We start from the raw sequence: 15152 nt of genomic DNA, 5'->3' as shown, positions 1-15152 counted from the left end.
ACAAAGGGTATTTTTCATGCATTATTATTTCTAACAAAGTTTACTTGAATATTAGTTGGCAAATTATACTATTTGATCTATATATAGCACCTACGTTCGCAGGGATACAACCTCAGAAGTTATCTCCATGTACTCTTTAAAGAATTCTGCTAACTTGTGCGACCCTGCAATGGTGGAGCTCTAGCTACCACAGGTGCTGCTCCGGCCAGGAAGGACTGCAATCGCATGTATCGGCCATTTGATTGACTTAAGGGGGAAAAGCAAACATGTATTGGTCCTTGTCTTCCCGTGCGCTAGTGACTCTATATTTGCATTGTATTGGTACTTGGTAGTATATATATTTGTGATAAATAGCAATTTGTCTTGAAATTATTACTAGTGCTGCTAGAGGCATGTGTGGCTGCATTGCGTTGGAGGTTGGAGTATGTCCTTTTTTGACAACTTTACTTTATATGTCTAACTATCCAAAGTACAGAGATAGCTATGCGTGCAATGAAACAATGATTGGCCAGTGAGGCAGTGAGAACTATATTTAAGTTCACCAGTAAAACTAGACATGCTAAGTTTGCCGGTCTATATGTTCTTTTTATTAGAAAAGGAGGATGACCCCCGGCCTCTGCATCTGGGAGATGCATGCGGCCATTTTATTGATTATTCTCGAGGACCTTACAAAGTAGAATAACAATATGTCTGAATCCGCCATCTTGACAATATCTGCCGCTACTCCTATCCATATGATGAAGGGGTGCAAGCCGGGCCACATACCCAGACCTCTCACCTAAGCCTAGCATGTCGTCGCCGCCATCTTCCACTGGTCCATCTTCAGAGCAGATTGAGGTGTCAACCTTGGCACGTCCTCGGCCATCGACGCCACCACGACGCCAAACGACGACCTCCACCTACGCGAGCCTTGGCAGGTCCTCCGCCATGGACGCCACCACGACGTCAAACGACGACCTCCGCCTACGCGAGCCCATCTCCAAGCAACGAACGTAGATCCATGCTAGGATACGTCCGCACCATCGCCGTCGTCCACCACCCACAAGCCACCCAACCCCAAGGTTCCCAAAGCGGCGCCTTCAAGAAGGGAACGGCGCCGTGAGCGCCTCCGCCGCCCAACAAAGTTAGGGCTTTCGCCCGGGAGACCTAGGGGAAGGGGAAGTGAGGAGATCGGTCCATACCGACGCCTCCAAGGAGGGGAACGGCACCCTAGGCATCGCCGTCGGCGTGGCTGGCCATGGCCGGTCAGGGATTTCGCTCAAACTAGATCCCCGCCACCAGCAGCGCCTCCTGTATAGAACCGGCGACCAAGTTAAGCACGGCCCGACCAGGCTGGCCCGCACGCCGAACAGGGGAGGAGCGGAGGCGCCAGATCGCGCGCACCGACCGTCGCAGAAGCCGATGCCAGCCGCCAACGACCACCGGGATTCCTCCGCCCGCGCGGCCAGGACACCAGATCCACCGCCCGCACGGCTGCTCGCCGGAGCCTGCCGTGTCTCGCCAAAGGAGCCGCCGCTCCAGATCCGGGACTCCCCACACCAAGGCAGCGCAGCCGAGACCCCGCCGCCACCATCCTTGACGCCCGGGGCTTGCCCGGCGGCTACCTCAGGCGGCGGCGAGGAGGTGGGGAGGGGGCCGCGGCGGCGCGGCTAGGGTTCCCCCGCCGCCGCCGGGGGAGGCGATGTGGGGTCGCGAGAGGAGAGGTCCTCGGGGTCAAACTTAGATTTTTTTTTTTTACCACACGCTTTCTAACGTCATATATACTGAAATAGCACGTTCATGCCGGTCTATATGTATGTAGGATATATACTCCCCTGGTTACTTGTCCCCGCACGAGCCACCCAAATTCCAGAGCAGGACGACATCCTAGGGTTTGAGTCATAAGAGGAAGCGCATTCGATTGAAACGGTCATCATTGTAGTTAACAGTAATCTTGTCGTGGCATCAAAAGGAGTATGTTGAATGGGAATAGGTGGTGTTGGGATAGGTGTCAAACCACACCAAAGAGTATGTCCATGCAGGGTGGGCCGGCAAGGCGACAAGCTGTAGGAGCCCTGTACTTAGGCCTTGTTCGTTTAATCCTCCTCCCAAGTGGATTGGAGTGGATTGGAGAGGATTTTGACTTGCAGGGGATCTAATCCCCTCAAACTCCGCCGTTCCCCTTCAAAAACCACCTCAAGCATGCTTAAGGCTGCTCCATGGCCGTTGCCAAGCCTTGTAGTTTCCGATCTTATTTTCACGTGATTCGGTACACCCCCTTGAAAAATTCCTAGTTAAGGTTTGCATAGTAAACTGAATCCCCACAATGTTGCAATTTGGTAGATTTGGACTTGGTTAACCTTAAGACACACGAGCATGCCTTGACATTGTTCTTAGTTGTAGAAACTCTGAAGAGGACTTGCCAGTTACCAGTTACCACCAGTGCTCACTCACCCTTCAGGCCTCTCTGCTCTAATATTCAATGCGAACCAGGAGTATGTAGTTGGTACAATGTCACCATCAATTTTGTGGTTTCAACTCAGCTGGGTACATTGCAATGCTTGTGGTTAACCAACCCACTTCCGTTACTTTGTTCAGTAGAAAGAAGTATCTGAAACAGAGAAGGATTAAAAGGAACAGTCCTTCCATATCAAGAAACAATATTAAATCTCACATGTTGCAAAACAGGTTGTTTAGACAATACAGTACATATTTCGAAACAACTCAGTCCATGAGGACATAGCACAACAATGAAGTTGGTTATCATATCACATAATAAAACTAGTGCTAGTGCCATGCGGACGAAACCACCAGGGGCTTATTCTTCCATCCGAGGTATAGCACCCCGTCCCTCTCCGCGAGCTGGTAGTTCGCCGAGTAGCTCTGCAGCAGCGTCCTGATGGTGGCATTCACCAGCGAGCTGAGCGGACACGGCCTAAAGCCGACCATCATGAGGCGCCCCTTCCACTTGCCAAAGACCTCGTGCCGCTCCACCCTCTCCACACCCTCGCAGGCAACGATGTTCACAATCTCCCTCGCCAGGCAGTGCTGCTCCATGTTGATCCTCTCCCTGTCGTCCCTTGGGAGCGTCAGGTCGATGGACTCGAATATGGCAGTGTAGTAGTCAAGCGTCTCTGCGAACCTCTGCTTGAAGGGGACCGTGTTCGTGTTGAGCTCCTGCTCCACAAGGGTTACCACCTTGGGAGACAAGCTTTTCACCAGCCTTAGGATCCGGTCTCGGTGGTTTGCCGTGCTCACAGCCTCATCCGGAATGTGGTGCAGCTCCAGGGTGAAGTTCACTGCGAGAGCTTCCCCAGGGATGACCATGAGATGCCCCTCTTTCACTTCATCACCAGCGACAGCAACCGAATGGAATTCAAAGGGAACCTTGCACAGACCAGCGATGTGTGATAGCCTCCTCCCAACTAAATCGAGCCCACCACCTCGCGCATAGGCTGATAGTGAATCATCAATTCCTGTGATCCTTACAGTTGGTGGTCCACCGGGCCTGGTCGCAAGAGCCTGAAGGAGAGGAACCCATTGAGCTCCTTGAGAGATACCGAAGTCGATTATATGGATCATATCTTCTCCCTTTACAGCCTCTGCAATTGCACCGTTTGCCGACATGTAACCAAACTTGAAGTAAGGGCAGGCCTCATACAGGAAATGCATGTAGGACATGAGGTCAGAGCTCCTTGGCTCTTTGCACTTCAGAGCTTTGTAGATCGAGTGGCCGGAGGAGGCAAGCCTGGCAACAAGTCCTTCCACAATGTAGGCTCCAAGTCTCTGATGTGGATCACCAGATACTGAAACCATTTTGCTCAACTCTGGCACCATCATGTCTACCGCGGACATGTCCTTTGCTTCCACAGCTCTAGCACAAGATATCAGTAGCTTCTTCAAGTATCCATCTTGGCCTTCCACCAGGACCTCATCTTGTTCTTTATTCTCATGTGTAAGCTCATCACCGTCAAAAGTATAATCCACCAATTGCACATTGATCATAGGATTGCTCGGATGATTGCTAATGGCAGTTGCTAAGGCAGACTCTGTATCAGCACATGCACCCCTGATTTTTGCACAGATCTCTTTAAGGCTTGGCAAGTGGTCGATGCTGATAGCCGTACTAGCACCATGCTGGTCCATGCGGGCTCTGGGGGCATTGAAACCTAGCTTGAGCTTCCGAAGATTAGGCATTGCGTTCGCTTCAAATTTCAGGCAAGGTACACTGCACCTGAGATTGAAGTAGTTGAGGACTGAGAACCCCACCTTGTCAAAGACAATCCTTTCAACAGCAGCCGTCTGCAAATACAACGACAGAGCAGTGAGGGAAGGCAAACCTCTGACAGCATCAATACCATCCCTTGGAAGATCCCTCACTGCAATCTTCAAGATGCGGAGCTTGCCAAGTTCTCCGATCCACTTCGGAATACGGGATAATACACAGCTGTGTAGCGACCACTCAAACACCTCAAGAACTGGGGGAGGTACTAAGCCCTCCCAGGAGACTGTCACTTTTAAAGCATCGCAAACAAAAGCATTTTTATGACAGGGGCCATTAACCAGAGCTAGAGTTTTTAGGTTGGCATGTCCTGAGAGTTGAGAGCCCAGAGCTTCCATGCTTCTCTTCAGATGGTCTGAAGACGGTACAGAATAGGTCAGATGAAGATCTCGCAGGTTGTTCAGCTTGCCAATTAACCTCATGCTGCCAATCCAATCCAACAGATTTGTCATAACAAGCAGACTCAGGTGCAACAAGCTTGGGAGATGAATAATATCCCATGGAACAGCAGTAACTTCACTATCCAGAACTAGTGTTTCCAAACATTGTAGCCCTAGCATATGGTTTGGTAATTGTATGCAGATATCACATGCAATTTTTAAATATCTCAGTTGGAACAGATCTGAAATGCCAGTGAGGTTTATGGTGTTCCTATCACCATAACAGGATAATTGAAGGTTTAGCACGCGAAGAAGCTTAAACTCTGAAATAGAAGGCATACTCTCAAATAATCCAAAAATGGTAAGCGACCGAACTTGTGACCTTCTCATGTTTGCTGGTGTCTTCATATATTTTGCATCACCAAAGAGGAGAGATAGTCGTCGAACCTTTTGAGAAAGTGCCACATTCCTTCGACTAGAATCTATTACCATATTGAAATTTTCTTCTGAACACTTGTCTGCAATAAGATCATGTACCACATCATGAACAGTACAGGACAACACCTCATTGTTGTACTTGCTACATAGAGTTTGGATGAATCTTCTATTAATAAGTTCATCGAAATAGCTTGCTGCAACTTTCTCCATGTCTTGCCCTTCTGTTGTATGGATGAAACCTTCAGCGACCCATTGCTTCACCAAATCGTCCTTCCAGATTGTGTGGCCCTCTGGATACATATTCAGACACAGCAGGCATATCTTCAAATAGTGAGGAAGATTATTGTAGCTGAGGTTCAATGCTTGTCTTGTTCCTTCTGAAGGAGATATCCACAAACAGGAGCTTAACGAATCACACAGGTACGTCAAAAGATCCATTTTTATAACAGGCTGGCTTGATAATAGACTAGCTATGCTGATTGTTGCTAGCGGCAAACCACCACATAATTCAACAATTTTGTTTGTAACTTCTTTGAGTTCTTTAGGACAGTCACTTTCAGAGCCAAAAAGTATGCTAAAGAACAGCTTTCTTGAGTGATCATGATCCAGAGGCCTCATCTCAAAAATATGCTCCGAGTAATAACAACAACATGTTAATGCAACCTCTTCCATTTGTGTAGTTGTTATAACTCTGCTTCCATGGTTACCTTTTGGAAAAGCATCACTAATAATATCCCATGCTGACGCAGTCCATATATCATCAATAATAATTAAGTACCTAAATGTGAATAAAATTCATGCATGTCAAATACATTATGTTAGGATACTATCAAAATTGGTAAAAATGGAGCAGAATTAAAACAAATTCGAAAAAAGAGCATAATAAGCATACAACTCACTAGTACAACTGGTATACACAGTGAAATGCATAAAGGATCATATCATCTCCAGGGTCCAGAATGCTCAGGGTGCACGTGAGAGTGAACTGCAGCTCAGGGTGTAACAGGGTCTATGGCATTCTGTGATGGATTGGTTTCACTAACACATGTGTAAGTTCCTGACACTAAAAGGTGTCGTTTTAGACACCGGCATGGTCTCCAACAAACTTTATCCGTCTTCTTTCTGTATATGCATGTTAGTCAAAAGATAATACTTATTTTATCAAAGCATTCTTTTGAAAAATCTAATAACTCTATTTTCACATTACAAATCGATATAATTGTCTGTATAAAAGTGGTCATAGTTAGAAAGGCATGGCTTCACATTTTGTAGGAGGGTATGTGTCTATGAACGGAGGTACTACCTTTTATCTTGTAGATGTTCCCTGATACTGTAAGCAAGGTCAAGTTCCTTGGAATACTCAGTGGGTTGCTGCCCCTGGACTTGCGTGAGCATCTCGCGGAGAAGTCTCACCACATCAGGCCTTTTGGACACCCGGACAAAAGCTGTACAATCAAATTGCCCCCCAAATTTGTTGTACAACACTTGTGCAAGTGCAGTTTTACCAAGACATCCAGGTCCAAGAACGGATACCACCTTGAGCTGTTGATCCCCATCATTATCCAGTGAGTCGATGAACTCGCTCACCCGATCATCAATTACCATGTCAGCAATTCCTCCGTACGCAGTCAGAAGCGTGTGATTGGCAGGTAAAAATCTACGCCTGAAGGTGCTGCAGCGGTGGAGCTCATACCTCTCATGCCGTTCAATCGCTTCTTGGATGTACATCCTGAAATCTGATATGAGTTCCATGATATGCTTGTACCACTTGAGCCTCTTGGGAAGACGAATGATGACAACACGAATGGCTTTGCAGACTGATCTGGTCTTCCCACTATGTTCTGCTGGCACTTGAGCTATGTAGGCAATCTGTTTGTGCCACTTGAGTCCCTTCGGAAGTCTTCTTTTGGAGAAGAGCCTTTTGGGGATCTTAACATGGCGGCCGATTTTGCAGATGAACCTGGTAGTATTGATGCTGGCACGGGCAGGCTGCAGACACATGTCCATGTTATCCTCCATGTCATAGGCGAGCTCGCGTGCCTCTTTCATCCAGCGCTTGGCCGTCAGGGGAAGGTCCTCTGCCTCTGCCATTTCACCAAGGTATTCGCTTAAATCTTCAACATCTTCTTTGAGGAGGTGCATTCTGTCCTTAACCCGGCTCGGCAGCCTGCACTCCTGAGGAGCTAGCAGCATGCGGAGCTTCCCAAGAAGGGATCCCATGCCAAAGGGGGCCTCCATTGTAACTTGGCCACACCTTTGATAATTTGGGAAATCAACATTTCTGCAGGGACTAATCAATCGGTGTGTCCAATCGCAGTGCCGACACTTCCATAAACCTTGGCAAAGAAATTTTGAAAGCCAAGTTAGAATCAATTTGACAGAATCCTCCGAATTGCATCAGGCAAGAATGGAAGCATAGAAGCTCTCACCTTTGGTTGGATCGAAGAAGACACTTGTATGCTGCCCAAGCACGTCCCCCGCTGTTGGGAAGGAAGTGGAAGAAAATCTAGAATCATTGATGCTTCTATTATCGGTCAACCCTTTTTCCAGATCCGCTAGATCCACAAGGGAAGTAACCTGCCCAGAATGCTTCTGGGCTAGAAAAAAACTGTGCTTTGGCCCTCTTTCCTGCAACGCCGAACTCCACTCTTCCCCTTTCCTCTTGAGCGCCAATATACTCGTCCCCGTCTCCATCACTCAAAAATGTAGCTCCCTCCTCCGCACCATTGTTTTACTCAGTCCTCTCGCCCTCAAGGTTTCGAGAAGCACAGGGGAGCAAACCGCCAGGCAAGGGGGGAGTAGCGGCCCTACAGTTGGCCCACGGACCTGCAAACGTGGCCCAGGCGGGAGTGGATAGCAGATCAGACGGTCCAGAACAAACGGACACGGCCGGACAGATGACAGATGATGGGACAGATGGGCATGAGGAAAACTCCAACACTAGACCCATCATCTGTCCGGCCCTGTCCGTTTTAGCCCAAACGAACAACGGCCCAACGCGCGACCTCTTTCACAAAATATGCCCGTTTGGCGTCCGGCTCGATCCATTTACGTCGCAAATTTGCACCCGGTTTGCATCCAGACGGACAGCGAACGGCCGCCACGTGCCCCTCATCCACCTCGGGCCTGCCTGTCGGCCGCCCACCTACCTCCTATGGCCCAAAATTGCGTCGATTTTGGGTCGAGACGGACACGGGACGGACATTATTTTGCGGTTGCGATCGTGCGTTGGGACCAAATGGGGTCGCGCCTTAGAATTGGCCCCAGGCCAACTCCAACACACAACCTCAAATGGACGTTCGTTTTATTCAGATTTTGTCCGTTTTAGTCGGGCATAGGAACGGCGTCCGGACATTTTCCTGGATGCGCTGGCCGTGCACCCACTGCGGCAGATGCATTTCGTCCAACCGCCTGAATTTTTTGCAAAGGAAATGGAAACTAGATTTAGCTGCGGCCATAGTCTATGCTAGCCAGAACGCCAGCGGCCGACACACATGCCAGCCTACAAAATGAACAACCCCCACTGTTTCACGCCGGCAACAAATACATCCTACAAAAAATGGCTAAAGTTCATGTCTCACGGCCATCGTACTTCATGCCGGCACCATAAGCCAACTCACTCATTTCCATCGACCATCTCCCTTTTGTATCTTCTTGAACCAACTTCTTCTTTTCGGGGGCATCTTGCTCAAGTCCACGGACATGAAAGCTAGCGCCATCTCTTTTGCTTTCGTCTTTGCATTGGTGGCCTCGATCTCGAGCTTCTTTGTTTGGACGGCCTCCTCGATCATTAGCTTCCTCCTCTTGACAGCATTCTCCATGTCGAGCTTCTTTGTTTGGAGCTCCATGTAGGCCTTCATTTGCACCTCTTTTTCTTGGTGCTTCCTCTCGCCCCTTACCTACTTTTGAGTAATCATGTCTTGCAAGGCGAAAGATGCCACATCACGCTTCTTGTCAATCTTCGAGTTGGTCTTGCCCTTCGGCCTCTTCACCCCATCTCCGTCCCCAGCCATGGCCGTTGGCCCTCCATCTTTATCTTTATCTATAATAATAAAAGACGGAGGCTTTCATAGTTTTTCATAAGTTATCTGTTTATATCCGTTAGTTTACGTTAACCATATAAATTGACGGTTGAGATTTAAACAAAAAGGGTGTCAGAGTTTTGGTCTACGCCGGTGCGAAAAGACGATTCGTACGATTGTCCACGAATCACTACAAAGGCCTGAGCCTGCACGCAAGCCGACACACGTCCCGGTGGGCCTATGTTGGAACGTGTACAACACAAATTGGTCATCAAACTAGATCGAGTCTGGTTGGATTGATCCACCAGCAGCTGCACCCGTGGTAATAATAAATAAATCTAAAAAAACTGCAGCTTAGCGGGGGCGGGTCATCCGCGCTCTGTCGAGCTGCCGTTGTTGGCATTTGCTTCTTTTTTTTTTGGGGGCTTGTTGTGCTGTTCGCCCCAGCGATCCTGTATCGGTGTTGGTTGCTTTGGAATACAAAGCAGGGGAAAACCCTTTTTCGGTAAAAAAAACTGTAGCTGTCGTTCGTTTGAGCCAACTGCGTCACCGAGCGCGTCATGGTCTTCTGCTCCGCCGACGGTGCCAGGCTCTTCTTTGAGTGCGACCGCGCCATGCACGGGTCAGCGCGCTCGCGACCCTCCACCTATGCGCCCCGCTCTGTGACGCCGCGCGCGCCGCCCTCCGCTGCCAAGTCGGCGCCCACTGGGCCACGCTCTGCGCCGGCTACGCCGGCCGCCGTGTGCTGCCGGACCGCGGCGGTGGAGCCTCCCTCGTGGATGCTTACGCCAGCGGCTACGCGCCCGCCGAGATCGTCTGCATCCTCACCGTCGACACGCCGTCATTGCATGAGGACTTCGACGCCTGGCTCGCCGACAACCTCCCCCAAATCCTACACGAGGTTCAGGTACAACATCTACTTGGGTTAATTTTTAAATTGCACTTCTTTTTTGCGCATGTATATGCAATTGAAGGAGACTCTTCTTGATGATCTTGTGTGCCAAATCTTACATGGACAGTTTGATTGTGTGATCCAGCGACAAAATTCAGTGAGTAGTGCTGCTATGTAACGGTCAAGGGAATGGTATAGAGAAGAGAGAATGATGATAATACAAAGTGGGTGATGTTGGAATTATGTGTCCTGCAACTATATTCAAATACTTATTATCATTAATATTCGGAATACCTCATATGGAATTATACATGTGTTTTGTGCATGGAATTACTCTTGCTGGAATGTACTTAAGTGTTGCATGCTTAAGGAAGCCGGTCAATTATCGATGGAATACAGTATGCTTTATATATTGGAAAGACTATCCGGGTACGCTGATAATTGAAAGAAGCTAGATCGTGTAATTAGATTACGGCTCTAATGTTGATCTACGTAAATAGAGGAATTTATACTCTATTATGACGCGTTGCTTACAGGCGCGTGCTTCGGGGACTCGACGGATAGGATCCACTAACAGACAAATTATATCGTGGTTGGTAGTTTGATCTGGACTCTATCCGGAAACTAGTTTAAAGACTAGAAATCTTATAACTGTATAAGAGGCGGCGGGGCGGCATCGTCGCTTTGCCATCTCGTTCCCTGCCTGTGCCCTCGAGGCTTAGGAGACGCGTGGATTGAAGGGGATCGAAGGGGAATGGAAGGGATTGGGTTGGGGAAACCACGTGAAACAAATGGGCGGGGTTTTCAGAGGTTTTTGGGCCCGCGGGGTTGATCCTCTAGAAACCCTCTCAATCCCCTTTACTAAATGAGGCCTGACGAACCCTAGCCTCAAAATCCCTTCCCCCCTTGCTCGTTTTCCTCTCCTCGCACACAACCGAGCGCAACGTTGCCGTCGTTGCGTCGATCCCGCGGCCACGTGCCTCCCCGCGCCGAACCATCGTGTCCAGGAGGCGCGCCGCCGTCACCTTCATCGACTACACCAGCAGATCGGGGCGTAGGCGCTGCATCGACGACGCACGCGTCTTCTTCCTCCGCCACGGCTGTCGGACGACGCCGTTCGATCCGCACCATCCCGGCAACCTCCGGCCTCCCCGACCTCCCCTACGTGCTCGCGGTAAGCACCTCCCCCGAACCCCCCCTTCTTCCCGCCTCGATTTGATGCCGTAGTCGCCGTCCCCGAGCTTGTCGGAGCTCCCGCGTACGCGTATGCGTACGCGTACGTGCGTGCTTGAGCCGCTGCTGCTACTGCCTGCTCACCACTGCTCCTGCTGCCGCACTGCTGCTCCCTGGCCGCGCCCTCGCAGCTGCCCGCGCCGGCGCACAGCTGTGCTCGCCGCAACTGCATGCTGTCGTTGCCGCCGCTACGTGCTGGCTGTTGCGTTGCCGCATGCTGCTGCCCGCACCACGCCCTGCTAGCGCCCGAGCCGCACCGGCCCTGCGCACACGCGCGCATCAGCCCGCTTGCTCGCAGCCACAGGCTGCTGCTCCTAGCCACCACCCACGCGAGCCCTTTTGGCCAGGCTGCCGTGCACTCATGCGCGTGCATGCCCAGCCATGGGCATGGCTGTGCCTCTGGCCGGCCCGTTTAATTAGGCTAGGATTATCATTTGATTAGTTTAGTGTTTTTTTAATTTAGCTAGGGCTAATTTAGTCTATGCCATGTGGGACCCTGGCTTAGTTAAGTCCATTAATTTAATCCAACTTAAAGTAAGTCAATGACATGTAGGTCCCCTGGAGATTAAAATAAATAACCAAAATAAAGTTAGCAATTGTCTATGACAGCTGGGTCCCACTGATACTGCTCACTTTGACCGGTCAACTCTGACTGGGTTGTTGACTGGGTCAACCGGGTCCGCCTGGCCCACATGTCACCCTCTGGTACACTTCTGTGTACACAGATCTGGGTACACCTAGCATTTACTCATTATTTTTGAATTAATATTAATTTTAGAATATTATTAAAACTTTGAAAAATCATATAAATTAATCCGTAAATCGGATGAAAAAGTTTTATACATGAAAGTTGCTCAGAAAAATATGACGAATCCGAATACGCTGTCCGTTCGTCTGTCACACGTTCTTAGCATAGCAAACATGCAACCTTTCCCCTCCGGTTCGTCTATCCGAAAATGCCAAACTTCGGAAAAACTTTCCGGATGTTATCCCCCTTCGCCGGTATCGTGTAGCATTGCGTTATAACGCCCCTAGCCCAGCGTGTTACCCCGTCATGCATCTGTTTGCATTATATTTACTGTTTCTTCCCCCTCTTCTCTCCGGTAGACCCCGAGACCGCTGCTGATGCCCCTGTGATCGACTACGTCGACGACGACCCTTCTTCCCTTTCAACGGAGCTTCCAGGCAAGCCCCCCTTTGATCATCCCGATACCGCCCATTCCATTCTCTCATGCTTGCATTAGATTTTGCTAATGTATTTGATTGCTCCTATTCTGATGCATAGCCTGCTTTTGTACCTGCTATTGTTATCTACCTGCTTATCCTAAACTGCTTAGTATAGGTTGGTTAGTGATCCATCAGTGACCCCCACCTTGTCCTTGTTGCCCCTGCTTCATCATCGACGACTCGATCAACGTGATCAATGACCAGCCTGACACCTCACATCACATGACGCCCCTTTTGTTGCTCGACTCTGCAGGGTTACTGTTACCTCTTGAGCACTGCGTTGGTTTTCCCTTGAAGAAGAAAGGGTGATGCAGTAAAGTAGCGTAAATATTTCCCTCAGTTTTTGAGAACCAAGTATCAATCCAGTAGGAGACTACGCTCGAGTCCCACGCACCTACACAAACAAATAAGAACCTCGCAACCAACGCGATAAAGGGGTTGTCAATCCCTTCACGGTCACTTACGAGAGTGAGATCTGATAGAGATGATAAGATAATATTTTTGGTATTTTTATGATAAAGGGTAAAAGTAAAGATTGCAAGGTAAATAGTAATGGAAATAACGGGAGATTAATATGATGGAAAATAGACCCGGGGGCCATAGGTTTCACTAGTGGCTTCTCTCAAGATAGCATAAATATTACGGTGGGTAAACGAATTACTGTCGAGCAATTGATAGAATTGGGCATAGTTATGAGAATATCTAGGTATGATCATGTATATAGGCATCACGTCCGTGACAAGTAGACCGAAACGATTCTGCATCTACTACTATTACTCCACACATCGACCGCTATCCAGCATGCATCTAGAATATTAAGTTCATAAGAACAGAGTAACGCTTTAAGCAAGATGACATGATGTAGAGGGATAAACTCATGCAATATGATATAAATCCCATCTTTTTATCCTCGATGGCAACAATACAATACGTGCCTTGCTGCCCCTGCTGTCACTGGGAAAGGACACCGCAAGATTGAACCCAAAGCTAAGCACTTCTCCCATTGCAAGAAAGATCAATCTAGTAGGCCAAACCAAACTGATAATTCAAAGAGACTCGCAAAGATAACCAATCGTACATAAAAGAATTCAGAGGAGATTCAAATATTGTTCATAGATAAACTTGATCATAAACCCACAATTCATCGAATCTCGACAAACACACCGCAAAAGAAGAGTTACATCAAATAGATCTCCAAGAGAATCAAGGAGAACTTTGTATTGAGATCCAAAGAGAGAGAAGAAGCCATCTAGCTAATAACTATGGAATCGAAGGTCTGACGTAAACTACTCACACATCATCAGAGAGGCTATGGTGTTGATGTAGAAGCCCTCCGTGATCAATGCCCCCTCTGGCAGGACGCCGGAAAAGGCCCCAAGATGGGATCTCACGGGTACAGAAGGTTGCGGCGGTGGAATTAGGTTTTCGTGGTCGCTTCTGTTGGTTTGGGGGTACGTAGGTATATATAGGAGGAAGAAGTAGGTCGGTGGAGCCACGAGGGGCCCACGAGGGTGGAGGGCGCGCCCCCTACCTCGTGGCTTCCTCGTCTATTGCTTGACGTCCACTCCAAGTCCTCGGGACCACGTTTGTTCCGAAAATCACGTTCCCGAAGGTTTCATTCCGTTTGGACTCCGTTTGATATTCTTTTTCTGCGAAACACTGAAATAGGCAAAAAAAACAGCAATTTGGGCCGGGCCTCCGGTTAATAGGTTAGTCCAAAAAATAATATAAAAGTGTATAATAAAGCCCATTAATCATCCAAAACAGAATATAATATAGCATGGAACAATAAAAAATTATAGATACGTTGGAGACGTATCAAGCATCCCCATGCTTAATTCCTGCTCGTCCTTGAGTAGGTAAATGATAAAAACAGAATTTTTGATGTGGAATGCTACTTAGCCTAATTTTCAATGTAATTCTCTTATTTGTGGTATGAATATTCAGATCCGAAAGATTCAAGATAAATGTTTAATATTGACATCAAGAATACTAACTAAGTAATTATGTCTTCTCAAAATAACATGGCCAAAGAAAGTTCATCCCTACAAAATCATATAGTTTGGTCATGCTCCATTTTCGTCACACAAGAATGTTCTCATCATGCACAACCCCGATGACAAGCCAAGCAATTGTTTCATACTTTAGTAATCTCAAACTTTTTTCAACTTTCAGGCAATATATGAGCGTGAGCCATGGATATAGCACTATGGGTGGAATAGAATATGATGATGGGGGTTATGTGGAGAAGACCAAAAAGGAGAAAGTCTCACATTGACGCGGCTAATCAACGAGCTAGGGAGATGCCCATCGATTGATGTCAACGCAAGGAGTAGGGATTGCCATGCAACGGATGCACTAGAGCTATAAATGCATGAAAGCTCAACAAAAGAAACTAAGTGGGTATGCATCCAACTTGCTTGCTCACGAAGACCTAGGGCATTTGAGGAAGCCCATTGTTGGAATATACAAACCAAGTTCTATAATGAAAAATTCCCACTAGTATATGAAAGTGACAAAACAAGAGACTTTCTATCAAAAAGACCATGGTGCTACTTTGAAGCACAAGTATGGAAAAAGGATAGTAACATTGCCCCTTTTTATTTTTATCTTTTTTTGGGCCTTTCTTTTTTTGGCCTTTTTTTTGGGACAATGCTCTATGAATGATGATCATCACACTTCTATTTATTTACAACTCA

The 15152-nt window shown here is 48.0% G+C and overlaps 1 protein-coding gene across 1 annotated transcript; it reads right to left on the bottom strand.

Annotated features, from left to right (window-relative positions):
* Positions 1 to 2600: 2600 nt before the first annotated feature.
* Positions 2601 to 7884, bottom strand: LOC123122353 (disease resistance protein RGA5). The gene is made up of 3 exons (XM_044542541.1): positions 7509 to 7884; positions 6383 to 7415; positions 2601 to 5857 (listed from the first exon to the last, which is right to left on the bottom strand). Exons 1-3 carry the CDS (start codon positions 7771 to 7773, stop codon positions 2767 to 2769), a joined length of 4389 nt encoding a protein of 1462 aa, XP_044398476.1. The 5' UTR covers positions 7774 to 7884; the 3' UTR covers positions 2601 to 2766.
* Positions 7885 to 15152: the final 7268 nt, after the last annotated feature.

The sequence above is a fragment of the Triticum aestivum genome, chromosome 5D (genome assembly GCF_018294505.1).
Source record: "Triticum aestivum cultivar Chinese Spring chromosome 5D, IWGSC CS RefSeq v2.1, whole genome shotgun sequence".
Taxonomy (NCBI): Eukaryota; Viridiplantae; Streptophyta; class Magnoliopsida; order Poales; family Poaceae; genus Triticum; species Triticum aestivum.
This window is presented reverse-complemented; position numbering and strand designations above follow the sequence as displayed.

Bases quoted from the DNA above. Each gene is read 5' to 3' on its own strand.
- LOC123122353 (XM_044542541.1), bottom strand. From the start codon at position 7,773: ATGGAGACGGGGACGAGTATATTGGCGCTCAAGAGGAAAGGGGAAGAG. The intron at 7,416-7,508 runs GTGAGAGCTTCT...TTCTTTGCCAAG, and splicing joins CTTCTTCGATCCAACCAAAG to GTTTATGGAAGTGTCGGCAC. The intron at 5,858-6,382 runs GTAGTACCTCCG...ATTCACATTTAG, and splicing joins GAACATCTACAAGATAAAAG to GTACTTAATTATTATTGATG.